This window comes from Leopardus geoffroyi, chromosome C1 (assembly GCF_018350155.1).
Source record: "Leopardus geoffroyi isolate Oge1 chromosome C1, O.geoffroyi_Oge1_pat1.0, whole genome shotgun sequence".
In the NCBI taxonomy this organism is placed as follows: domain Eukaryota; kingdom Metazoa; phylum Chordata; class Mammalia; order Carnivora; family Felidae; genus Leopardus; species Leopardus geoffroyi.
The window spans coordinates 208,528,147-208,555,986 of record NC_059328.1 but is presented as its reverse complement, the minus strand read 5'-3'; the positions used below and the strand labels follow the sequence as shown (position 1 = coordinate 208,555,986).

At 42.2% G+C, this 27,840-nt stretch overlaps 1 protein-coding gene and 1 long non-coding RNA gene across 16 annotated transcripts in view; one reads left to right on the top strand and one right to left on the bottom strand.

Moving 5' to 3' along the window:
• Positions 1–7,289, bottom strand: part of LOC123599555 — a 28,270-nt gene extending 20,981 nt beyond the window's left edge. Inside the window, exons 1-2 of the long non-coding RNA XR_006713193.1 lie at positions 7,047–7,289; positions 5,684–5,843 (exon numbers count right to left, since the gene is read on the bottom strand). This is a non-coding gene — a long non-coding RNA (uncharacterized LOC123599555). The remainder of the gene's footprint in view (positions 1–5,683; positions 5,844–7,046) is intronic.
• Positions 1–27,840, top strand: part of DOCK10 (dedicator of cytokinesis 10) — a 272,646-nt gene that overhangs the window by 92,380 nt on the left and 152,426 nt on the right. For 4 of the 15 annotated variants that reach the window (XM_045481485.1, XM_045481482.1, XM_045481477.1 and 1 more), the window contains exon 2: positions 22,977–23,096. In XM_045481485.1, coding sequence (XP_045337441.1) covers positions 22,977–23,096 — 120 coding nt within the window. Of the gene's footprint in view, positions 1–7,385; positions 7,635–22,976; positions 23,097–27,840 lie in introns of those variants that run through there. The other 11 variants (XM_045481476.1, XM_045481483.1, XM_045481481.1 and 8 more) reach the window with 7 other exon arrangements.

Sequence of the window (27,840 nt, the reverse complement as noted above, 5' to 3'; positions counted from 1 at the left end):
TGCCCTCTGGATTCTTAGATTCAGTGAGGATATCATTTGCCCATCATGCAGCGTATTCAAATGTTGTGAAAACGGAGTTAAACATTTTAAAGATGACCTCATAGCTTGTTGCCTTAGCTCATCGCCTTTCTTTTCTGTGTCTCTGTGTCTGATTACTTCTCCACCGGTTTTCTTCTTCCGGATTTGCCTCCTTAGTCCTAATGCCCCTCCCCACAGCTACCATTGTCTTTCTCACTCTTATTTCACTGCTAGTTTGTTTTTTTTTCCAGGAAGTGATCCAAAAGCCATATTTCTGTCGCCTCTCAATCATTTCTTAGCTCCATTGCACCCTGCATCTACACTGCTCAGTGGAGCTGACAGTCAAATGCCAAGTATTGTCCTCACCTAAACCTTCTTCTCAGTACATTCATGATGTTAAACTTATTTGTAAAAGATTAAGCACAGGGGCACCTGGGTGGCTCCGTCGGTTAAACATCCGGCTTCAGCTTGGGTCATGATCTCACGGTTCCTGAGTTTGAACCCGGCATCGGGCTCTGTGCTAACAGCACAGAGCCTACTTGGGATTCTGTCTTTCCTTCTCTCTCTCTGCCCCTCCCCCTGCTTGCCTGCTCTCTCTCTCTCTCTCTCTCTCTCCCTCTCTCTCTCTCTTTCTCACAAAAATATATAAATAAATAAATAAACTTTAAAAAACAGAAGATTAAGCACAAAAACCAAGCTGTACTCCAAAATAAGACTGTGTGGGAGACAGTTTTCCAAAGATGTTTTCCCAGGACTCTAAAGAGACCATGAGCCAGAGAATGCAGGCAGCCTCCAGACACTGACCATGACCCCTGGCTGACAGCAAGGAAATGGGGACCTCAGTCCTGCAACTGCAAGGAACTGAATTCTATCAATAACCTGAATGAGCCTGGAACTAGATTCTTCTCTAGCACCTCCAGAAAGGGACACAGCCCTGCTGACATTTCGATTTCAACCTTGTGAGACTCCAAACAGAGAATCACATTGTACCACATTGCACCCAGATTTCTGACCCGCAGCAACGATGAGATAAATAAATGTGTGTCGATTTAAGCCACCAAATGTATGCTACGCTGTTACAGCGACAATAGAAAACTAATACAGATGAACAGATCTGTTTCTCAAATCTCTGATGTCGTAGCATTCAAATTCCTGTTTCTTCTAAAGTATGGTTAATGTTTCCCATCTTAACTAACTTCCGAATATCCAGACTCTCATGTATTGAAAATTGCAAACTTACTCTCTTTGGGCACCATGGAGCCAGACTTTTGTGCACGTATCTATACAAGAATTTGTGTGTTCGTGTATTTTGTGTGTATACGTATATGCATATATAGGTGTCTCTGTACATAAATACAACCTATGTAGACCTGATAAATACTAACCATACTCAGTAAATGCTTATATATGCAGACATACAGGAATTATGTGTGTGTATATAAAATATAGTTTTTTGCTCAAGGCCAGGTACTGCCACGTATTACTTCACAACAAACTTATAAGCTGTATACTCACAGCTCCACTGAATATATAAAAAACAGGCAGACAGAGGTCAAGTAACTTGCCGGAAGTTATCTGATCGATGGCTGAAGAGTATTCAAATATAGATCTGTCTGGATCCAAGACTGAAAGGTCTTTATTTTTCATCTGGCTTTTCTTTCACGCTGAATCTCTTTGGACATTCCAGGTCCTACATCCCCCCCTGCCCAGATGCCCTGTACCACCTTCCCTGAACTCCTTACCCCGTGCACCTGGGTGCACTACCCTGGTAGTTTTCCCCCTTTATCTCTGTGTCTTCTCAACTTTCTAAACTGCCTTCCATCTACTACATGCAAAAGAACTTCAAGGCTGTGATCTCAAGTCTGTGGTCCAAAATTTGATTTACTTTTAGACTTCTCAATTTTAATTCTTCTGATGACTGTCAGCTTCACATCTCCCACACCGACTCTTTTGTGAGTTCCAGCCACACATCCAGCAATGGTGCTGGACATGTCTGCTTTCCTATCTTCTTGACCAAAACTCCAATATGTCTACATCAGCATTAGTAGGAAAAGAAGTCCTCTCTCCTTAGTACCTTATGCCCCACAGTCATCCATCTTGATGGCAAACTCAGAAACCTGCTAGCATCTTCAAACCTCCCTTCTGGTTGAGAGCATGGGCTCTGGAGCTGGATTGCTTTGGTTGAAATCCCATCCACGCTGTATATTTCCTTTGGGACTTTGGAGCAATCGCTTAACTTCCCAGGACCGAAAGAGCTTCCTCTGTAAAAGCGGGGTGATGATAACAGTAATAATAATACCTAGCTCCCAGGGTCACTGCATGGTTTGAAAAGGTACTATAAACTTAGATCAGCACCCAGTACTTGCTTAATAAGTTTCACCTACCATTCATTTTCCATTTAGTTGCCACATCTTCGTTTATGATTTCAGTGAGATCTAGAATTATGTTTCTGTTGCCAAGTTTTCTACCCTCCACCATTCTGTGTGATCATGTGGATTAATACAAACTGCTACCAAATGAATCTTCCAAAGGCCTTATTTTCATTGTAATGCAGAAATCCTTCAGTGGTTTCCCATGGCTTTCTGGATACAACGGGAACTTCCTGATCTTGGCATTCAAAGCTTTCCATGAACTGGCCCCTTGCTTCTCTTTTCAGTTGTTCCTACCTCTCTTCTGCCACTGAACCTTGGCTGTAGACAGGACGGACTTCCTACTTTTTTCTTAAACACACTGTTTAGGCCTGCTTGATAGCATTTGTAATAAGTAGTCGTTATGCTTACTGTGTATGACACAATATGTTGACCCTGTTACGTGTCACATCATTTATCCCCACCAAAACTCTTGGAGGTGGTTACTGGGCTATCCCTAGTATATGAGGGACGAGATGAGAAAACTGAGCCCTGGAGAGAGTGAGTGACTGTCTGAAGTGTCTGTAGTGAGGAATCTGCGAACGTGGGATTTGCATCCAAGTTGATTCCAGATCCCGTGATCGTAACCATTCTGTCTTATGCCTTCTTTATGCTACATTCCTCTTTCCTGGAGGATCCTTAACCCTTCTCCCACCTATCAACCAAAGTCTTCCTTAGGTTCTACCTTCACTATAAAGCTTTCCTAGATTCCTTCAAACTCTAGCGAACTCCTTGGTCAGGTTCAAGCTTCTTCGGGCTAGGAAGGGCCGTTGTATTTCTCATGAAGCTGGCAGTTCCTTGAGTGTAGTACTTAATGAATTCTGATTATGAATTGGTACCAGATTGCTTTACTGATGAGCTTGACAGTGAGTCCTGGTGGTTGAGCCAACTAACCTCTGACTTCCCTTTATTCCTGTTTTTGCACTAGGTAGCCTTTTTTTTTTTTTTCACCCAACACATATCTGAACCAGTGGAAGTCCCCAGTGGTGCCATCCTGTGGGACACCCCACTCCGTGCTACTGGATTTCCCCCTCCTTTGCAGTCACCCCAAGTTATGTCTATCTGACAACCTCATATGTGGCCCGACAATGCCTCCTTCTGCCAGTACATAAGGGAGCTGCAATGAACAGCTAAGCAAGAGGAGAAATGAGTCATTCTTATTTTGCAGAAGTTGAGGAGTGGGAGGGACTCCAGGATAAAGAACTGTGGCGCCTGAAGAGGAATAGAGGAAAGACTGGATGCAAATATTGGAAAGAGAGGAAGTCACACAAGAGTTGCTCAATATTATTAAATGCTTCGTTACAAGACAACATTCCTACCTTCTAAAATCATGTGTTAGGGGGCGCCTGGGTGGCGCAGTCGGTTAAGCGTCCGACTTCAGCCAGGTCACGATCTCGCGGTCCGTGAGTTCGAGCCCCGCGTCAGGCTCTGGGCTGATGGCTCAGAGCCTGGAGCCTGTTTCCGATTCTGTGTCTCCCTCTCTCTCTGCCCCTCCCCCGTTCATGCTCTGTCTCTCTCTGTCCCAAAAAATAAATAAACGTTGAAAAAAATAAAATAAAATCAAATCATGTGTTAGGGATATAGGCTACCATGGGTAAGAGGGTCCATGGATGGACTTCCAAGATTTGTGACCTCCAACCATGCATGCACCTTTCCTTTTTTTAATTTATTTTTTTTAGTTTATTTATTTTTTGAGAGAGTGAGAAAGGGAGAGCAAGGGAAGGGCAGAAATAGTAGGAGAGAGAGAATCCCAAGCAAGCTCCAAACTGTCAGCATAGAGCCCAGTGTGGGGCTCAAACTCATGAACAATGAGATCATGACCCGCGTTGAAATCCAGAGTTGGATGCTTAATTGACTGAGCCACCCAGACACCCCCATGCATGCACATTTTCTGAGTACTTACATCTTTCTGTGAGTGAGTCTATAGTTTTTATTAGTTTCTCAAACGGGTCCATAAAAAAAAGGGGGTGGTAAAATACTATTTTCAAATCTTAAAATAGAAACATAATCTTACCCCAGGAAATCAGGTGACCCAGAGGTGGACTCTGATAATGTCGTATAAAGAAAAAAGTAAAAAAAAAAAAAAAAAAAAGTTAAATCTGAAAATTCTCCATGTGCTATGATATGCCTGCTCATCTAACAGCTGCTGAAGAGTTACATAGATGGTATAATCTGTTTAGAGCTAACGACATACAGTGAAATTGCTAAATATTCAGTGACCACAGATCAAAAGGGCTTCTGCTACATGGAATCTTTGTTTGCCTACTTAAGCCAGTTTTAAAGTAATGATACAGTTTACTTCCCCATTTTTTATTTTTATCGTCTCTTACTATGTTTCTCATAGTTCTTTAAGGAAGCTTCCTCAGTGCCCACACTTGGACAAGGAAGGATCGGCATCTCTCTTTCTCTATCAGTTTGCTGCACGACAAGGTTGAGATAAATGAGTTGCTCAAGTCCGAGGTATATGTATGTGCTTCACCTAGGTCCGGTTATTACTGGAGCAAAAGGAGTGGCCTGTGTCAGTAAAAAAGCAACTGCGATAAAGAGGAAGCCTCATTAAATAAGCAGATGGCTTCTATTTAGGCCATTGGTGTTTGGACGAGCCGGTTAAGTGAGAGTTTTCCTGAAGATCACCACCTTCACTACAGAATCTAGAACCATGTTTGCGAAAGGGGCTTCTCAGGGTCAGATGAGAATGTCTTATTCCAGTTTCTCTGTGCCCAAAACAAACAAACAAACAAAAAGGTGTGGGGGGGGGGGGGGGGCAGAAAGCCACAGTTTTAAGTTGATGGTCAAAGAGTCTTTTCTGGGACCACTCACTTCTGGGTGGCTTCGTGCAAGGCAGCCGTCCCACACCTGGACTCTTAAACATGTTGAGCACTAGAGAGAGAAGACAAGGCTCTGGAAAAAAAAAGCCTCGAGAACAACCACAGTGTATTTGCTCGTCGTCTCCCGCTGCCCCAACACTCCTCCTTTCTGTCTGTGGCTGAATCCTACTTCCGGCTAGGGCAGGAGCAAAAGGTATCAGTGAGTCAGCAGCCTCGTTATTTTTCTTTCTTAAAGTTCAAAACTCTCAGAATACTGGGAACCCTTTGCAAAGAAATTGCTCTCCCGTTAAGTGTCGTATCTGTATCTGCAGTGCATGTCTTATTGGACTCTGCACAGATGTGCCCTTGACAAATGCCTTTGGAACTGACCCTGTCTGTTATAAAAGCAGGCACAACGACTCTTCATAATGCTTCTCCCTCAGGACTCACCGCCTGGGAAGGTTGGCAGGGCTTGCTTCTGTCTTGGTGGTCATGGAGATCAGACCTCAGTGGAAATATTCCTTTGACCATCTTTATAACCCACATAATGTCTCACGGCAAAGCAGTGGTTTCATCAGATTGGTGGGCACCACTGGAGAGTAGGCTCATCCTGCAGTGAAGAAACAAAATCTTTTTGGATCCCATCTTTCAAGTGTCTGATCAATTAATTCCTAGTCCCATGGCCTTCAAATATTTCTTACCTCACGCACCTAGTAGACAAAATTTGCCTACACTCCCATAGTCTCTGCGTATGTATATGAATTCTGTTGTTCTTATCAATAGCTAGTATTTCAAAACACAACATACATGTGGGACAAGGTTCATTGTTAGGCATAATAAATGTGAGGCCCTCATTTATTCTTTCATTAAACTTAAGAGTTTCATACTGAGAAACTTCTGGATGCTGAGCTCTGTTGTCATCACTGGAGATACGGTGAATGAAAACAGACAAGGGGCACCTGGGTGGCTCAGTCAGTTAAGCGTCCGACTTCATCTCAGGTCATGATCTCACGGCTCCTGAGTTGGAGCCCCGCGTTGGGCTCTGTGCCGACAGCTCAGAGCCTGGAGCCTCCTTTGGATTCTGTGTCTCCCTCTCTCTGCCCCTCCCCAACCTGTGCTCTGTGTGTGTGTGTGTGTGTGTGTATGTGTGTGTCTCTCTTTCTAAAAAATAAATAAACATTTAAAAAAGAAAAGAGACAAAATTTCCACTCTCCTGGAGCATAGAGTCGAGTGCAGGAAGAGGAATCATAAGCAAAATAAATAAGTACGATGTATGGTAGTGTCACAGGCTACCAAGTGTCATGGAGAAGAGTAAAACAGGAAGGAGAATTCAGGTGCTTTTGAAGGGAGAGTTGCATTTTAAATAACCCCAGAGAAAATACAGATTAGGGAATTAACTATTTAACAGTTTGTAACCATCTGACTGAGAATCAAGGTATCCTCGTCAGTGTCTATCACATTACATAGCAGTCAAGTACAGTTTTTTTTTTATTTTATTTTAACCTTTAATTCATTTTGAGAGACAGAGAGAGAGAGAGTGCAACTGAGGGTGGGGCAGAGAGAGAGGGAGACACAGAATCTGAAGCAGGCTCCAGGCTCTGAGCTGTCAGCACAGACCCCGATGGGGGCGTCGAACTCACAGACCGTGAGATCATGACCTGTGCCGAAGTCAGGCACTTAACCGATTGAGCCACCCAGGCGCCCCTCAAGTACAGTTTCTTTATTTAGATAACCAATATCAGTAGAATTCTAAGCTCTCCATGTGTTGTAAAGTGATCATCTCGGAAGACCACTAATTTAATCTACACTTAACCTGCGCAACTGCTTGAAACAGACTTCTCAGATCCTAGGTATATTATGACAGTTTACCTGTGGGATCTAGCCAGGATGATGAAGTTCGGTGGCTGTTTAGGTGGCAGACGTGGAGGCCTACAGTCAATCAGCTCTTTGATCCAATCTTGATTTGGTTCCACAGTTGATTTTTACATCATATGGTTTGTTTGGGTATGAGCAATTCTCTTAAATGTCCAAAGCCATTTTTATGTTATTGTCTTACTTTAGACAAGGTGATTAGGGAGAATATACGCACAAAAGCTTACTTAACTCAACAGCTGGTAGTTACAGGAAGCGGTAACTTGGTTTTCTTTTCCTTTCTGTTGAGTTCTGTTAGTGTAGCATGAGCATTTCCCGTTTTACCAGAGAAGGAGGATTTGTTCGGCCTGGTGAAGCTTCAGAAGGAAGGTGTTTAACGAAATTGGTATTGTTAAATATTTCACGACTCGAGGAACAGGATACAATGAGCTTCCGAGGAAAGGTCTTTAAACGGGAGGCCAGTGAATTTCGGAAGAAGAGACGAACAGTGAGGAGAATAAATCAAGAAGAAATCCACAGATTTACCTCTGTAGGTATCCACATGTCAATGTTCATTTTTCGTCTTTTCTTCAATACTTAAAAAAGAGAGATCAGTCCTGGGGTGGTGTTCTAACATAGGCTGTGGGCAAGGTCCCAGACAGAACAGAATATTCTCTTTGGCTCATGAATATCCTCTTTTACTTACATCATTATTTTTGAATTACTTGTATCATTGTTTTGAAACATATGGAGAGAGGATTGAAATGGCTAAACAATTACTAGAATATTTTCATTTTTAAGGAAAAGCCTACAATGACCTCCATTAAGACTTTGACCAATGACCTGTGTGGAATTGTGGGTTTTTTTTTTTTAAATTACTGCTCTATTTTGATCACATATCACTCATTTGTTTTAAAATCCTGAGAACAGTCCAAATTATGAAAGAAAGTATAAATAAATATTTGATTAAATGAGCCAAGTAAGAAAGTAAAAAAAAAAAAAAACTAATAGGTTTCAAGGGTTAAAACAGTTGGGTTTGTTTATGGCTAAAAATGTTTCTGCCTGATTATTGTTTGCAAAGAAAATGAGTGCTCTGGAAATGTGTACTTATTATGGAATTCTAGATTTCTATCTGTAAGAGCTACCACAGTTGAATGTCAGAGCCTGTTGCTGGAGTGCATCTGTGACCCACATGGAACGCGGAAGGCCCACTTTGTATGATAAATGGCCACGGCACATGACCAGGCAGCTCTTTTTACAGAATGTTCTTTTACAAAGTAGTTCAGGGTTTGCTTGCTTTCTTCAGGGTAAGGGTTCTCAACCTCGCCACTATTGCCTTCTTGGATCCGAGATTTCTTTCTTGTTCCAGGCTTCCCTGGGCGTTGTGAGAGGATGGTTAACGACATCCCTATTCTCTACCCACTGGTTGCAAACACTCCTCAATTGTGACAATCAAAAATGTGTCCAGACATTGTCAGATATCCCCTTGGGCAAGGAGGGTGATCGTCCTGGTTGAGAACCCCTGCTCTAGGGGTAAAAATCTTTTTTGTTCATATCATCATCGTTAATCTAGAAACAGAGCAGCTTTAAAAAACATTACATAGGTGATGATGTAACGATTATTTATGAATAGTCATTTAATGCATATGAATAATCAAATTAATAGTCACTTAACCCTTGATAGGCCCAAATCAGGTGCCAAATATGTCTCCAGTAATAGTGGTTCTCTTTATATTTACCATCTATTTGGTAGTCATTTAACATGAATAGCATTTATCAGAGGTCTGGCTCATAGCATTGGCGACGTGTTGTTGTTTGATCGGTTTCTGTCTCTGTGTCTCTGTAGTGCATGTCTCCCGTTGAGAAACACGGGCAAATGAGCCTTTCCACCTTGTTCCCATATCTCTCTACCCAGTGTTTCGTAACTGGAATGTGCAGAGTCCTGAACCCAACCTCTGGGTCACCATGGGCCCCCCGAGGGTCCCCAGCTGTGTCTTGTCTACTGGCCCCCCAGTAAACATTATCAGTTTTTTACTTTTAGCCCGTGAAAGAGGATACGTGTTTGAAAACCTTGTTTGGTTTGCGATTCGTTTAACCTTTAGAACAGTCCAAAAACTATACTTTCCCCGTTGCCTTTCGCTCGGTGGAATTCAGAAGTTCCGTGGACGATGCCACTGCGAGGGTGACTTCCTGTGACGGCTAGGAGATGACACACTGGAGAAGAACATGTCTATCTCACGCAGACCACCCATACAGCTTGGCAACAGGACAGTCCCCAGGGTCTTACCATAGAATGAAGCTAATCACTCTAGGAATTATCTTAATTGAATTTGAAGGCAATGCTACTAAGCACTATGGGAAAAGCAGCCTGTAAGGACAGAGTTCTCCCACAGCGGTTAGTAGCTGTGCATTCACATTTAATTAAGATCATTCATACAGTGATTAGCTTTCTTCGGTGGAAGGCCCTGGGGACTTCCTGCTAGCTAGCGCCACCAGCCTTGGTCTTCCTGAGATAGGCTATCTCCTTTTGCAGAGTGTCTCTTCTGTTGACTGGGGTGTTTCTCAATCCATCCTTAAAGTCTCATTCCCAGATGTGGTTTTTATTTTTGGAAAAAAGAATCCAAAGAAGTGAAGCACGTGATTAGATAGGGGGTCATTCTGTCCGACCGTCTCACCTACTCTCCGTAGGACCTTGAGTAGATTACAGAAATCACTCTGAACCTCGGTTTACTCTGCCCCAAGATGTCCGTCACAATACCTGTCTATCGTGAGATTGCTTATTGGATTTCAGTTTGACCATGTGCCTCCTGAACTTGGTGTGAACACCGTAAAAAGTGGGGAGTAACCGCGTCACGTCTGTCGTATTAAAAAAACCAAGTAAAGTACTTGCATTTCCAAGGGCAAGGGAAGAGGGATTATAATCGTAGTGAGAATGCCTTTTCAGTGACTGTGTATTGAAGCCACTGGACTATATAGGTGACTCCTTCCTCCTGGGAGCCTTGCACAAAGATGAAAGGTGACAGAGTCACTCAGTAGACAAGATGGGCATTCAGGGGTCCCAGATCGCTCTATGCGTTGGTGGACCCTGCCTTAGAAACGTCTTGTGTTTTTTTTTCCCCACCCGTGCACTAATGCACACAAAGCCACATTGGACTTTCCACAGCATGATTATCTAAGCTTTCTAAAAGCTAAACCAGCATCTCTAGACAAGCTTCAGAGACAGTTTTGATAGGTGATAAGGAAGAAGCAATTCAAGTGACAAAAGGCCCAACACGTGAAGACATGGCCTGAGGTTATCTCAGAGAATAAAAAAAAAAAAACTTTCTTTTGAATTTTTTGGATATACTCATATTGTAGTGAAAGGAGAAATAATGACTGCTCTGGATAATTTTGATAGGTTATCTGTTTTTATAACGGTCATGTAGATTTCGAATGCCACAAACCTTTTCCTGCTCTAAGGCAGATTTAGAAATGGTTTCATTTCACAGTAATCTAGAATACTTCACCAGAACACTGTGACTTCCTAAAACGCATACAACCCAGACTTGGTACTCTCAGGACACAGACCGACAGTTGTGTTTATTTTGTTTTCTTCAGATGCTGTTTGAAGCTGTTTATCTAACTCTGTTGAAATTTTTAATTGTTTTGGAAGTTTCCCTCATTAATCCCGTTTTCAAGCGTACTGGCTAAGAGATGGCGTCACATATTTTAATCCACTTGTCACAGCCAATATGCTGTATGAGAGCAACTGCATTATGAGAGAAGTTCAAGGAAAATGAAACCTCTTTGTTAGATTGTCAAGTAGAACTACTTCTGTTGATTTTTCCAGTGCGTATGGTACTCTGTAGATGTTTTTTTTAAACTGGCTTTCTATTTTTATTTATTTATTTTTTTAACCAAATCATTCGGTGTGATCTCTGGTACATCGGAAGTCAATAAAAAGATCACTTCCTCCCTAAATCGCATGTCCTAATTTGGAAAGATTAAATACACGATTAAGTTGAATTAGTATATCAATCATCTGCACAGTCAGGAAAAAAAAATGAAAAATTCATTTAAATAAATGTGTGTTGTTATTTTTAAGTTATTACTGGTTTGTGGGTCATGAATCGACAGGATTTGAGACTATTTGGAGAACTTTGGATACACGTGAAAATCCTTGCTCTCCTCTTTCATAATAGCCTATTAGCACTTCAATAGAAAATTGAAAACTGTTGGGGCACCTGGGTGGCTCAGTCGGTTAAGCGTCTGACTTCAGCTCAGGTCATGATCATAATCTTGTGATTCATGAGTTCTAGCCCTGCTTTGGGCTCTATGTTGACAGCTCAGAGCTTGGAACCTGTTTCGGGGATTCTGTCTCCCTCTCTCTGCTCCTCCCCTGCTCATGTTTCTCTCTCTCTTTCTCTCTGTCTCTCTCTCTCTCTCTCAAAAATAAACAAATATTTAAAAAATTGAAAGCTGTAGAAAGATAATCTAATCTGAACATCTTTAACATATCTCTCATATACATCATTTTTATATAATGTATTGCGCTATATATGTGTGTATATATATATATATATATATATATAGTCTTTTAAGTGCATTTTTAATCTATTTTTCCATGTTTATGTGAACAGCCTTTCTCCCTGGTCATCTGTACCTCCTTCGTACTGCTACTCCTCGTTCCATACAGACATTCACAATTACCTGTTTGAGCTATTTCATAATGAGCCAATTAGCTGAAAGGAAGCACAGGCAAGGGTCCCAGGATTATGCGTGAGGGTAACAAACAATGAAATAGGACTGAATCCAGGTTCAAACAAAGGAAAGTAGGGCTAAGAGCTATAAATGGACAGTTGAAGAAAGCAAAACCCTGGAGTAATGGGTGGGGGGATCTGAATTCAATCCAGGCCATGGAAATAGAGAAGTGTAAATTGAAACTTGATTTAACCCAACAGTCTAGGCAGGGGACTCTGAGTGTGGCTGTAGCAACAGGGTGTATGTAGCCAGGTAGCTGCAGAGAAGACACTTCCAAAATGGACTCAGGAAAGGTACCTTCCACTTAAGCAAGAATGAGCTTAGTTTCCTCAAGACTGACTGTCAAGCGGGGCGCCTGGGTGGCGCAGTCGGTTAAGCGTCCGACTTCAGCCAGGTCACGATCTCGCGGTCCGTGAGTTCGAGCCCCGCGTCAGGCTCTGGGCTGTTTCCGATTCTGTGTCTCCCTCTCTCTCTGCCCCTCCCCCGTTCATGCTCTGTCTCTCTCTGTCCCAAAAATAAATAAACGTTGAAAAAAAAAAAAAAAGACTGACTGTCAAGAGAAGGGGAAGAGACAAAGTAGAGAAGAACTGCCAACCTGGCAGAGTCAATTCCATGATGACACCCTTTATTACCTCTGAGCGGGAGGTGGACCATTTGTCCGGGAGGGAGTAGGGCACCATGGGCAGAAAGTAGCGCCATGATCCCAACAGATCTTTTTATTCCCCAGATGGTGGTTGTGGCCCAAAACTTTTGGAATCTGGAGATTCTCTCAATTAGTGGCAATTTCTGTTGGATCTGTGACACAAATATTAGCTAGCATTCTCTATACACTGCCTTAATATCCCTTTCATTTCCTATTCTCCATCCTCCTTACCCTCTTGTAAATATTTTTCTGTCCGCTTCCCTAAGGTGCCCAGTGACTTCACCTTGTCGCAGCTCACAAAGGGAGCAGGAATCATACTCAAGACTATAGCTGTATTTCAGCAGCCTCCCTCTGAGAGAGGGGGGGCAGAGGGGGAAGCTATTGTGTTTCCTCTTCCTGCAGCACTGTGACTGGTGGCGTAGAGAGAACCATAGGTTTTGACACTGAGCTGGGTTGCAATTCCAGTTCATCAGTCAGCCTGCTGACCCAAGTCCTCAGAATCCAAGTTTCCGCATCTGTACAAAAAAGCAGTGATGATCTCTTCTAGGCTTTATAGGGATGTTCAGTGAGAGAAAGTGTTAAATACTCTCACGGTCCCGGGTGATAGGGCATATGACCCTAGCGAGGCCCATTCAGCACTTCCCTCTAGAACTCTGCATCTTGAGTGGAGAGATGCCAGGATCCCACACGACTGGCCTTCAGTTCCAAACATTGAGACTCACCAAGACTGTTCCTAATAGGGGTGGGGAGAGAAGTCCACAGAGGGAAATAAAATGCTAGTACAAAAGAGAAATCAGGGCAGGTGGCGTCTGGGCCAAAAAACAACAAATGCCCACTATGCATATTCAATCTCAAGTAGCCAAAAGTAAGAAAAGAAATAAAAGAAGGAGCTGACTGTCATCATTGGAGAGATCTATTGAAAATATAAGATGCATGTTGTTGACAAAACCATTTACATTCTTGTATGTGTGTGTGGCATGTATGTGTTTATGTATATATGCACACACACACACACACACACACACACACACACTCCTCATACTCAACCCAAAAGTTCATTTGTGTGGCTGTTAACGTTCTAAAATAGTGTCAGAGTTTAAGCCAGTGGAAGCCTTCATGACAGATTTCACGTGAATTAATCTAAAATTCCCAGCAGTTGGCTCTAAGGCATTAATTTCTCTGGTATCAGGCAGACTTGTAATTGGGTTGTGATGTATTTTTAATCATATTTATTATCTTTCAAGTGTTTCTAGAAAACTAAATGAGACATGTAATTAAATTTGATTTAGATCTTTTTGGATCTTTTCTACTTCTTTACAAGCCCCCGTGTTAGATGGAGAAGCAAACACATTTTTTTTTTAATTATCATTTGTTATACAAACCTGTGTGAATTTTGATGTGCTGCTAAGAGGTATATCTGGTCAAATTTCCTTAAAAAGAAAATAAGCCTGTAAAGGTCTGGTTTCAGCTTGAAAGTACACCTTAAATCATAGATCCTATAAATCTCATTTGTGTCCTCGGTTTTCCTAATAACATTAAGAGTTAACAAAATGGAATATTCTGATTTTTCGAACTGTAATGTTTCTGTTGAATATGATGACTTACCTTCCTTTATATTTGCAAAGGACTTTATAATTTACCAACTTTAACCTGCTTCGTTTCACTAAAATGGACCGAGACATTTAAAGAGTTACTACTGGTTGACTTCTTCTGAGATCTGTGTCCGTTTTTGTTACCAAGGGAACCATTTCCAAATTCAGCTTAATCTGAGCTTGCCCAGCTGTACAACTCTTAACTTTGATTTAGCTAGTGTTTTTCCATTCTCATGAAACTGTGTACTTCAAGGCAGAGCGAAGGTTAAAGGGTCAGCGGAAGATGGCTTATTCCTTACTTAATCATTTCCTTTTTGGTAAGAAAAGCTAGTCTTGTTTTCTGAAGCTCAAACATTTGAGAGGTTGTCCAGTGAAACTCCCTTTGATGAAAGGCTGAATTAAATCTGTCACACGACCACAGGCTGACAGCTGTGGCCATGGATACAGCTGTATGGGTTCTTTCCAATTCTGTCATTTATTTTAAACACAAATAGTGTGGAAGTTGGTTCCATTCCAGTTGTACGAAGGCCAAAGGGTCCTGGATTAAGTTAAGGTCTAAAGAATCCATGTGTCATTTGTATTTTTATTTCCTCTAAGAAATTTAATCAGTTATCTGGATAATGCTTAAATTAGTTAACAGCTGTGTTGCTTCTAATTTGTCTTGGAGATCTTGAGATTGGAATTCTTTTTAGGGTTTCTTTAAAAACCCTGTGGATCTTCAATGTCAGTTATTTGTTTGTCTGTATGCCAAGATGTGAAGAGGATGTTTAAATAATTGGCATCTCATGCCTACTATATTGGTCCTGAAGTAAATATCAATTTTTATTTGTTTGTTTTCCTGGATCATTAGCCAAAATGAATGGTTTTGTAAGGTGAAGAAGACACTCAGCTATCAGTTAATTCTGGTATGAATATTCAAATTAGAATAAATGTTCAGATATCTGGCAAGGACCAGGCTGATTGGGGAAGATTAAGAAAGTCCCAACTAGCATCACGGAGGGCAAGTGTGTCACAGAAAGATTATAAAGGTCCTCCAAGGTAGGGGGAAAATCTTTTTTTTCATAATAATGTTTCCTGGAAAGATCAGACTTTTCTGAAAAGGAGAACCACGGGAAACTAGTTCAGATCAACAAACTAGAGTGACCTCAACGGTGAGTAGTGAGTCTTGGCTCCCTAATTACACTTGAAATTTAGAACACAAATCTGTGACCTCCCAAAATGAAGGATCCTAAATCCCATTAACCACTTTCCCTGATTAGGTCTTAGCGATCTTGTTTACTTCCAGTACTGATAAGCTTGACCTGCATGAATGTAGGTGAGACCTACAGAAAGACATCCTATATCTCCAACTTGATTGTCTCTGGGTATGAGTTTAATACTAAACTAATCTTAAATTTAATCTTTTTTTTTTGATTCAGAAGTATAAATACATAAAAATGTTTTCTAGGCTGTTTCTCAAGGTAGAATTTGAGGCAGAATTTCATAGTCACTTTCGTTTGCTGACGTACTTGATTAGGTAGATTTCCTTCCTTTTTTCTTTGCAGGGTACAGCAGCCTGACTTGATTCAGGCAATTCACAGTGTAGATGCTGCCCTTTTTAAAAAAGATGTCAGTGTTTTCCTTATGTTATTAGTTCTTTTGCTTCCACAGAATAGCTAGCTATTAAGTTTTTTTTTTTTTTTTAAGGAAATTTAGATAATAAATACAGAAGCATGTACCATAGTTTCTGGGTACATGAGGAATGTAGTGTAATGGATTTAATTGATTGGTTGGATTGACTTGGTTTTGGTATATGCTTTTGGGTAAAACATGTAGGGTAATTTCAGTGCTTTTCAAAGACAGATCTATATTTGTCTGGCATTTGGTCGTTCGCTTAATACCCTCCCATACTTCATGTCCTTGATCCTTATAATAACACTGCTGTTAGCAGGAAGTTGCCCTTTGACTCCTTTAAATCAGCCTCACTCAGTCTCAACGTAAGTACCTTGTCCCAGTTACACAGCTGGTAGAAAAAAGACTGTGGCCCTCCAACTACAGATTCTGACTTCTCATCATTTGCCATAACGACCAATGCACAGAGGCGTTTAAGGAACTTAGCAGATGTCTGTGGTTCCCTCCAGAGCTCAAAATACTTTTCATTAATACATTGCTAATTGTTCTCCTTTTTTGCTGACGGTAGATTCTAGGACCACATACATAATCTGTAAGTATTTTCCCCAGTCCTCTTTCCCCAGTGTTTTATATGTCTTTTTTTTTTTTAGTTACTTGAGGCTGTTACTGGTTGAACCTCCATGCAAAGTTCCTGCTACGATTTTTGAGGTTTTCTCTCTGGTATGTCTTCAGAGGGGAAACAGTTTTAAAATCAAACAATTCCCCAGTGTTTCCATGAAGGCATGGTAGCTTTGAAAGACCAAGTTCATTTTTTCACCATGATGAAAGAAATACACGTTCATTGTAGAAAATTTGGAAAATGTGAGAAATCAAAATAGCAAATACCTAAATGTCATAACCCATCCCAATATAATAAGTGATCATATATAGATCTGTATCTCTAATCTGCTTTCTTTAAATTTTTTAGATCTTATGCAGATTAAAATTAAGTTTAAATTTAATTCCTCTCTACTCCTGAAACCAATACTTCTCTGTATGTTAACTACCTAGAATTGAAACAAAAATTAAAAAGAAAAAAAGAAACAGGCAGAATTCCATGAAAAATAAAATGAATGAGGGAAACAAAATTTAAGATTGTATCTTCAAAGCACTTAGAATAGACCATTTAAGCACTTTTGAAAAAAAAATAATAAAATAAACAATAATTAATACATTTAAATTCTCGTGTGCAATATTTATTCTCATTTTTATTTAACAATAATACATAAGCGATTTCGCTTGTTATTACAAACTTCCAAATCTCAGTTGAAATGAGCATGTTTTGTTTCCTAGAATGGATGTGCCATAATTTCATTATAACTCCTTATCCTCAATGATTTACTGTTTCCCATTTTTAGCTGGCCTTGTCCTTCAGGCCTTACTATCCCTTGGAGGTCTAAATATTTTGGATTCAAACTTTCATATTGTAATATGCATGCGTCTTGAACAATCGTCTCTCCTTTTGCAGCAAATCTCGCCATCTTGGACATCTTGATCACGGACCCCACCCTCCTATTCCCCACCCCCCCCCACCTCCCCCACCCCTGCAAAAGCCAATCATATGCAAAACATTGTTACTATCCTTACTGAAGAATTGAAGAGTTACAAGGAGGAAACCGTGGCAGATATTGCACAACCATTCATTAGTGTGTTTTAACCCACATCCTATTTCCAGTGTCCTTCCCCAAGCCCATTAGAGCAGTAAGCCTCTCTCCACTGCACACAAGTCTGAAAAATATCAATCGTTGTTTCTGAGCAGCAGCTCCAGTGTCTTCACTTTGGGGATATAGCCTCCATCATCCTGCCTTCCTTTCTTATCCCTCCTGGATTAAGGTGAATATATTTTCTATGCTGTTACGAAGATAATACTGCAAAGACACCGTTTTATAAATCTTGGCTTATATGTGGAGTTATTTCTTAAAAACAGTCTCAAGAACAGAAATTCCTGGGTGAAAAGATATAAACTTATTTACTCAACAGATATTTACTGAATGCCTCCTATTTGCTCTCTGTACACATTCAATTTACAAGGCAAGTGCTTTAAATTCATGACTAGTGAAAATGTAAACTCACAGACTTTATCTACTTCACACTCATGTAATTAGTACTGTGGGTGTGGTGCTATTCTAAAAGCATAACTATATTACCTCATTTAATCCTACAGTGTAGTTCCTACTAAGATATCCATTTTGCAGTTTATAAACTAAGGTACAGAGATTCTTTTTTTTTTAATCCAAGTTAGTTAACATATAGTATAATAATGAGTCATGACTCACATATAACTCCCAGTGCTTATCCCAAGTGCCCTCCCTAATGCCCATCACCCATTTAGCCCATTGCCCCACCCAACATCCCTCCAGTAGCCCTCAGTTTGCTCTGTACTTTAGAGTCTCTTATGGTTTGCCTCCCTTTGTTTTTATCTTATTTTTCCTTCCCTTCCCCTGTGTTCATTTGTTTTGTTTCTTAAATTCCACATATGAGTGAAATCATATGATATTTGTTTCTCTGACTGATTCATTTCACTTAGTATAATACACTTCAGTTCTACCCACATTGTTGCAAATGGCAAGATTTTGTTCTTTTTGATCGCCTAGTCGTACTCCACTGTGTGTGTGTGTGTGTGTGTGTGTGTGTGTGTGTACCATATTTTCTTTATCCATTCATCAGTTGCATAATTTGGCTATTGTCGACAGTGCTGCTATAAACTTTGGGGTGCATGTACCCCTTCGAATCAGCATTTTTGTATCCTTTGGATAAATACCTAGTAGTGCGATTACTGGGTCACAGGGGAGTTCTATTTTTAGTTTTTTGAGGTACCTCCATACTGTTTTCCGGAGTGGCTGCACCAGTTTGCATTCCCACCAGCAGTGCACAGGGTTCCCCTTTCTCCACATCCTCACCAACATCCGTTGTCTCCTGAGTTGTTAATTTTAGCCATTCTGACAGGTGTGAGGTGGTAACTCATCCTGGTTTTGATTTATATTTCCCTCATGATGAGTGATGTTGAGCATCTGTTCATATGTCTGTTAGCCATCTGGTTGTCTTCTTTGGAAAAATGTCTATTCGTGTCTTTTGCCCATTTCTTCACTGGATTATTTGGTTTTGGGGTGTTGAGCTTGGTAAGTTCTTTATAGATTGTGGAGACTAACCCTTTATCTGATATGTCATATGAAAATATCTTCTCCCATACTGCCAGTTGCCTTGTAGTTTTACGGATTGTTTCCTTCACTGCACAGCACAGAGATTGTAATTAACATGCCCGACATTGCATACCCCTAAGCAGAATTCCAGATAGAACCCCAGGAATTCTGGTTCCAGAGTGCATGTTACCCTCTCTGCTCATCTCAGCATAGAACACCTGTAATCACACTCTACCTTTTGCTTTGGACTCTGTAAAACAAGGCTGGCTAGTCTAGGTTGTTTCTGAGTTAGATTGTACTTCTGGAGAAAAGGCTAGGTTGGTAACTTAGTCATTTAACTTTTCATTGTTGCATGCTTCAAATGCTTAGGTCTTCGGTGTCATTTTTCGCCCATGTAATTTTGAATTAGAATTACAAAATTAATTCAGATCCTTGCAACAGTGTACTGTGCTCTTGAAATTTGCACCTTTAACTAAGGCACGGCCAGTGTGCTTTCCAAGCAAATTAAACGGCTCTTGACAGCCTTGGCTATTACTAAGATGGCAGGTTTACCAACTCCAAGGCTTAGATACCGTGTTGGCATTCCATGAGAACTGGTGGAATAAGAAGAGGAAAAGAGAGCATTTGTGTTTGCGACAGGAGCCCGTTCTTCTGCAGTGAAGTTGAATTGGAGGCGAGCTGTGGATTTGGGGAAGTAGATCAAACAAATCTCTCAATACGTAGGAGAAGAACAGGGCCTATTACCACTGTGGCATAACACCAGCCCTGTTGCATAATAACAGATACTGATGGGTGCCTTTTCCCATGCCTGGAGCGATTGTGGAACAGCTAATGAAATTCATTAGTCATTTGAGACAGAGTAAGAGTAAAAAGCACTATAAAAATCCAATCCAATTCAGGGCAATCTTGGCACATGCCTTAGCCCAGTTGGTGCATTTCCAAAAGAAGGAGGCACATTAAATTCAGGAGGGACAACCCAACTGTTCTAAAGCTATAAATCAATGCTACTCAGTTCTCATCTGCACTCAACGTCTCTGCAAGGAGCAGTAGTGAGAATTTAACTGATTCCACCATCCTCAAATACATCTGTCTCTTTGACCATAACACTGAACAGACAGCTGTCTTGCTCCAGAGAAAACTGTGGTCCCATGACCTGGATCCTGACCATCGCAGATGCGTAAAGCATTCATGCCAAGCATCAGCAAATCCCAAGCCCTAGGTGCTACGGAATATATCATTGTTATTTTCATTTTTAGACCTCATATCCACAAAATTAAGAAACACTGGGATGTCTCGAATGCTGCCCATTGACTGACACATTCCCTGGAAAGACAGAGCTTTCCGAATATATCCCCCGGAAGTAACAAAGGGAATGCATTATTTGAAGCAGCTCTGTTGGGTTTTGCAGCCCCCAAATAACCTCAAAATAACTTCAGTGCAACATTTCAACAGGAAAGGCTTGGTAAATGTCATTCATTGATTGGCTGACATACCATAGCCTGAAATGCATTAATAAAAATATACCTGCCGACAGATGTTTGCAGGCTACGCCTTTTATTGGGTACCTCAAGGGAAGTTTGGGATTTCGTCTTTCTATGGTTTTATTAATACCCTGTGACTTGTGAGCTCTGATTTTCCCATTGTACTCATTTAGGTGGGGCTAATTCTAGGTGGAGTGTGGGCCCCTAGGGAGACATCTTCTTTGATGGTCTTCTTGTCTCCAGCTTGTTTAGTAATGCTCAAGTTTGCAACTAAGGGAGATAAAATTAAAAGGATGGTGAGAACAGGATTGTAAAAGCCCCCGAAAACATCTTATGCCATTTGCTTTTAAACCCATAAACTGCAACACGCACAAAGCCACACTCTCACAGCCTTGTTCATGTCTATGTGAGGAATGGGAACAGAGAGAAAGTATTAGTAGCCACATCACAGGCTGTTGGTATATGAGCACTGAAAGGCGTCAGCACGCTTAAGCTGGAGATCCAGTAACAGAAGGGGACATAACCAACCAAATCTGCGGTTCACTTGCTACACATTTCCTGCATAAACACAATAAACCAAATCAGCCATGTGTCTCAGACTTGAAGACCTGAGGGAGCAGTTGGTAATGCAACGTGTGACATTACAGGGTAAGCGGTAATAGGTGAGGAGCACTGAGGTCTCTAGCTGAACTGGAGTGAATTGCGGCTACTTGAAGACGTTCGAAGCCAACTAAAAATAAACTAAAATAAGGCCAGATCTAACATCTGGAGCCAGCACGTGCCTCTTGAGCTATCCATTTGTGATTCTTGGGCTTAACCTTGGCCTGGGAAACTAGGGAGATGGAACTCAAAATAAGTCTACATAGAATAATCATGTCAAAAGGCAGAAATTCTAGAAGGAGCTTTTTGGGGTTCTTTGGGGTTTTTTTTAATCACCCAAATCACACCATAACGTCTCTGTGTCTTCTGCTTCAAAACAGTGAACATTTGGGGCGCCTGGGTGGCGCAGTCGGTTAAGCGTCCGACTTCAGCCAGGTCACGATCTCGCGGTCCGTGAGTTCGAGCCCCGCGTCGGGCTCTGGGCTGATGGCTCAGAGCCTGGAGCCTGTTTCCGATTCTGTGTCTCCCTCTCTCTCTGCCCCTCCCCCGTTCATGCTCTGTCTCTCTCTGTCCCAAAAATAAATAAACGTTGAAAAAAAAAAAAAAAAAACAGTGAACATTTCACACAGGTCTTTCACTAGAGAGGTTGTGTCAGATGACTAACCATCTTTTCTCCAAATATTACAGGGAGTCCTGTGTTTTTATTTGCTAAATCTGGTGATCTTACTTGAAGACCCTTCCAGAGAGAATATTCACCTTACATCATCCTCAGTTTACTTAAGCATCTGTAAAATGGGTTTCTTTCATTTTGTTTTAATGCAGGAAGTACATGGAAATCCTTGTTGGTGGCCCACTGGGTCACACCTTGTTTTGGTTTTGTTTCCATTTGGAAAAAACACTGCTATTTTGAGGAGCCAATTAGCAATGACTAAAATGTTGGTGGAAGTTTCTAGGGCCTTACCAGCGGAGATCTTCCAAAGAAGGCCTTAGAAATCAAAGCTAAATCTTTGTGCTTTGCAGACTGGGAAGGGGTAAGGTTGGCAGGAAACTGTCGATGTCATTGACATGATAGAGGGAAAAAACTGTTCTCCATTTATGACATTCCCTTTAGGATCTAGATTTCACGGTGACCCCTCCAGCTTCCAAGAGCCCCCTAAATAATCCCAAAGGTCATCCTTTTTCATTTAAGTTGCATAAATATTTCATTGAAGAGCTAGGGAACTCAAGACTGTGTCTTTGGTTTTCTGCTTTATCATGTTTTATTCTTTATTTGGGGACCTTTTTTTCTCACGGTTTTGGAGTAAACACGTCAACCCTGTAACAAAATAGCCACACCTTCCCCCACTGGTGTTGGTCACTTGGTAGAATAGGCAGTTTCTTTGAAGGAGGTGTCTTTCCTCCCGGTTTCAGGATTTTAATGTAGTGCAATTATCTGGCTGTTTTTTCAGACTCTTCTCCACTTTCACCCACTGCGCCCTTAATAGTTGTGTTGCTCAGTTCTGTTAGAGAATCACCCAGCTTCTCTCTGTTGTGGCAAAGAGGCTCCGAGCCAAGCAGTTAATCCTGACACAGGATCCAGGCCTCAGTAACAACGAAGACAGCCCATGATACTTTGCTTGCTAATAGGGAGCCAACATTTTAAAATAGAGCCAGGTAAACCTCACAAGGAAGGATCTAATTCAGCAAAACAGATGATGATCATAATACTGTAGCAAGTAGGCAGAGGACCTTTCTTCAAATAGACAAAGAGAAAATTTACATAATTCAGTGGATGTGTTTGGCTGACTCCAGTGAGCTTTGGGGGCTCCGTGCGAACAGCTTGAGTTACTGAGCAAGACATCAAGTATTTAAGGGTCTTCTCATATTATTTCAGATCTGGAAATGATAGTCATGTGGCTTTGCCCTAAATGCTTGGGGTCCCTTCCATTGGAAGGACTGCATGATGTTAAAACCTTGGCAATACTAAGAACTGAAATCCAACCGGGCACTGAGAACAAGCAAGATTATGTGTGTTCGTGGTTAATACCCTATTTTCCTTTTCCACAGCAGGAAAAGCCCAGACTTCTCGAGCCTTTGGATTATGAAACCGTCATTGAAGAACTTGAAAAGACCTACCGGAATGATCCCCTTCGAGATCTCCTGTTCTTCCCCAGTGACGACTTTTCAGTAAGCATTATCTTTTCAAGCCATCTAAGTTCGGGGGGGGGGGGGGCACAGAATGATCGAAGACCGTCCCAAGCTGGGTCACTGTCCTCCCTTATAGATTCAAGGTGCAGAGCACTTTTTCCTGTGGCTATCCTACGTCACAGTCACTGCAGTGGGAAGCCACATTGATGAGAGAGGTGGTACCACGGTGGCCTTTTGAGACAGGAGATGCACAGAATGCTGCCTGGTTCCAGGTGGTACCAGTATCCCTGCCAATGTCTGGGTTTCTAGCTGCTACCCTACCTGGCCTCAGAGAGCACTTCCTCCTTCCCCCCTTTCTGACCGGAAGCTTCCGAGCAACTGAAACCAACCAATGGCAGAGGCAGGAATCTTCTCGGCACAAAACTTGCAGTTCTTCAAAATCACCCTTCATCTTGGCTGTCCTTTTGTAAGGAAATGTTGAGGCTTGTGTGCAGAGAAAGGTAGGCAAGCACATGTTCATGGAAAGATTTAGGATCTGAGGACAATGCCCACTGGCACATGGAATGCCCCTAAAGGTGGGAGAGAGAATGAATAAAAAGGCAGCCCACCTAGGAATCAGACACAAGCACAGTAAAATGACGGCTGATGAGCACCCGTGTGTCTTGGGCACTCTATCTGTGGTCCTCTTAAACATTTTTAAATTGTTAGTGAATATCCGTGTAAGCAGAGATCTCAGCGGGCAGATGGTAACCTTCTTCCTAGAAGAAAGGTAGCCGGAGACATCACAAATGAACATGTTGAAGCCGATGAAAAGGCAGCTTCAGGGTCATCTTGTGAAGTAGCCACTGTCCATGGAAACTTGTGTTGAGTGGCTTGGGTCTCATGCTCACCCTGCCTCAGCCAGCCTCACACTTCTGTCCCCTCTCTTAACTTTGGGGCAGATCTGGCTTCTGGTTTCTAAAGGTCAATTATTTCCACCTTCCTCCATGGATTCGTAAGAAAGGAAGTTAACAATTTTCTGTTCCAAGTACAAAGAGTGATGGAAGAAAGGAGACAGATTGGTAGATAGGAAACAAGAAACTCTTTTGATTTGCTTTTTCCAATTTTTAAAGGGCTCCTGATTTACTGTTTGACATACGTTAAGACAGCCTTATCTCGGGCAGAGAAATGTCACTTCCATGGTTGGATCAGGCCACCGCGGCTTGAACTGCAATCACCAAGCTGAGCCGTGTTGTGTTTTTGATTTTTTGTTGTTGTTTTTTTTTAATTTCGCACCCTCACTGTCTTTCATACTGAAGGTAAACTTTTATGAAGACTCTTTCTGTCAACACCACAATCCTTGAAACTTGGAGACCTTTGCATTCTAGCTCTGGCTTTCAGAAAGATGGCAAAAGCCACCTCACATGTCCCCGGCTCAAGGAGGGAGTAGAGGATGGGTTGTGACATTTGCACTGAATTTGAATTCATTTCTTGGCATCTTTCCACTCTTGTTTAAGTTAAAGATCGGCTGATTACTACTCTAGGACCTTTGCCATCCTTAATGGTGTAAACCAAGCACATGATAGCTTACATACTTCTTTATTTTTCCAGAGGTGAATGTTCTAGTAAATACACTGAATTCTTTCATCCTGTGCTTGCTTAAAAGCTTTCTGTGGCCACCCCCATTGCCTTCAAAACAAAGGGCAAACACCTTAACATTTCCCAACGGCCTTTCCAAAATCTGGGCTTTGCTCATCTAAAGTTCGTACTCTTCCTCTCCCACCCAATCCCTAACGCTGTCATCACGGGCACCGTCATAGTAAAATACCAGCACAATCCTAAACATAACATTCTCTCACCCCTCAGACCATTTCCTTCCTTTATTCATTCACCAAATATGTAATATGTAATAATAGTATATAATACTGACTGTTAAGCATTAATGCCAGAATGGCGAAGCAGCAGCGATTGGACAGAAATTGCCCGGTTTTAGTGGGGATTACCTTTCGGTCAGATGAATCAGGCAGAAATGAGTAAATAGTTTAACTAACAAGATAATTGGGATTGAAGACCAGTTCTATGAAGAAAATGAGACAGGACCATGTCATCGAAAAAACGGTGACATTTGAACTGAGTTCTGAATCCCCAAGGAAGACCAACCCCACTAAAACCGGAGGAGGAAAGGAGCATCTCAGGCTGAAGGAAGCTGCTAGAAAGGCCCTGGACAGCTGTGGACAGAGTGGTCAGAGACCAGGTCAGGCCAGGACGAGATAAGGCATTTGCGTCTTGTTCCAAATGCAAGTGGCAAGTGGCGGGCCATGGGTCTGTTTCAGGAAGGAGAAAAACTGGGGCTTCTGGGTGGCTCAGTCGGTTATGCATCCGACTTCCGCTCAGGTCATGATCTCGCGGTTTGTGGGTTCGAGCCCCACGTGGGGCTCTGTGCTGACAGCTCAGAGCCTGGGGTCTGCTTCAGATTTTCTGCCTCCTTCTCTCTCTGCTCCTTCCCTGTTCTCTGTCTCTCTCTCTCTCTCTCAAAGATAAACGTTAAAAAACAAATTAATCTTTAAAAATAAATAAATAAAAAGAAGGAGAAAAACTGACTTGGTTTTTGGAAATATTATTGGAAGCTCACCCAGCCTCTGTGTGGACAACAAATAACAGGGTGAAGAGGAAGCTGGGGGACCAGCTGGGAGAGAATAGCTCTTAATTAGCAGGTGCTCAAAAGATATTGGATGCCACCTCGTCTGTAGGATCAGGAAATGTCATATCATACAGTTAAATCGTCACTTGTATCAAGCACCTGACAAAAGGAGTTTTGAATATTATTACCATGTAAAACTGTCAGTTTTTGAATTTCTTTAATGTTTATTTTTGAGAGAGAGAGAGTGGAGGAGGGGCAGAGAGAGAGGGAGGCATAGAATCCGAAGGAGGCTCCAGGCTCTGAGCTGTCAGCACAGGGTCCGATGCGGGGCTCGAACTCACAAACCGCCAAGATCATGACCTGAGCCGAAGTCAGATGCTCAACCGCCTGAGCCACCCAGGTGCCCCTCAATTGTCAGTTTTTGAACAAAATTCAGATAGATTTTCTTCCTTCTTTTCTCCTCTACAGAGTCGGGGTTGACAAGCCATGACTCATGGGTGGCCTGCCGCCTGTTTTTGTCTGGCCCACCATGAACAAAGAATGATTTTTATGTTGTTTTTTTATCCTACCTTTTTTTCCTACACAAAACTGGCTAAATCATTGAAGGAAAAAAAGAAGAATATTTTGTAACCCATGAAAATGCTATGAAGTTCAGGTTTTGGTACCTGTAAGTGAAGTTGTATTTGAACAGCACGGTGATGCGCCTTCTTTTACCCACTGTCAGTGGCTGCGTTTGTGACACTCGGCAGGATTGCAGCAGAGGTAGAGGGCCCTGAAAGATGTATTATCTGGCCCTTTACAGAAAAAGTTGGGGCGGCCCTGCCATAACAAGCAGAACTGTGTGCATTTGGGAGGTTTCTCACCTCCCCCTCTGTAGAGTGAGACCCTTCTCTCAGTGCCCTCTGCCCCCGTCCACTGCATCCACAGCTCATGTCCCATTTCAGGGGTGTTGCCCGCCAACAGGAAGCCCCCGTGCCCCCAGCCGGAGTACCATTTTCCAGGCTCATCCTTGAGCGATGAGTAAGGATTCTCCGGGATGAGCGTGGACCGTCTCCGCTCACCCAGTGGGACGGGCCAATAGAGTGACCACCCCCATCCCCGGGCATGACAGACTGGAAGGAGTGGGGTGGCTCCCAACTTCCCACCGCCCCTGCTCCAAATGCCCTGAGCCCAGCTGTGCCCTAAGGCCAGGAGAATCCAGCGAGCTTCCGTCTTTCCACCTTACCAAGCACCCGCACTTGCAGCAGACATGATTCATTACTTGGTTTGTTTAATCAATATTTATTCAGCACCCACGAGGCGCTGAATATAGAACAGCATTTCCCAGACAAGCGAGGCTGACAAGAAAAGCCAAATCGGTCTAGTTAAGGAGTGTGCGCCCTAATATGGATGAAACATAAAGTTGATGAAGAATGCTGGCTTCTTAGGGTGAAGAAATTTCGAGAAACAGGGGCTTCAACTGCTACTTGATGCACCTTAAAGGAGATTGTTTTTCACCAAGGCAGGATTCCTGCAGTTTTTCTGCCTATTCAGTTGCTGGCCCACACCATCACATCCTTTTTTGCCTCGATGCCCAAAAGTGGCCTTTAACCAGTCTTCCTGCTTCCTCCTATGCACTCATTTAAAGGAAGCTTTGGAAATACAAGTCAGACAGTGAATACCACAGCCCTGGTTCAAACTTTCCAGTGGTTTCCCACAGCCTTCAGAGTCCAAACCAGCTTCTCACCACTGTCCCCGTCACCTGGTGCCTGATGACCCCTGTGCCCTAATCTCCTTGTCCTGTTTCTCTTGGTCACTGCGTGGATACCTAGCATTTTCTCTGCTCCTTGAACTTGCCAAGCTCATCCCCCCTGTCAGGGCAAGTCTGCTCTTGGTACAACCTGTCCCTGTTTTTCATTCACTTCGGTTCGGATGCTGCCTCTCCAAAGAACCATCCATGATCCCAGCCATGCTGTGTCACTCTGTCACATCATCCTGATTACTTGCCTTTTTTTTTTTTAATGTTTTATTTTATTTTTGAGGGAGAGACAGGGTGCAAGTAGAGGGAGGGGCAGAGAGAGAGAGGGAGACACAGAATCCAAGCAGGCTCCAGGCTCTGAGCTGTTAGCACAGCTCAACGAACCGTGAGATCATGACCCGAGCCGAAGTCAGACCCTTGACGAA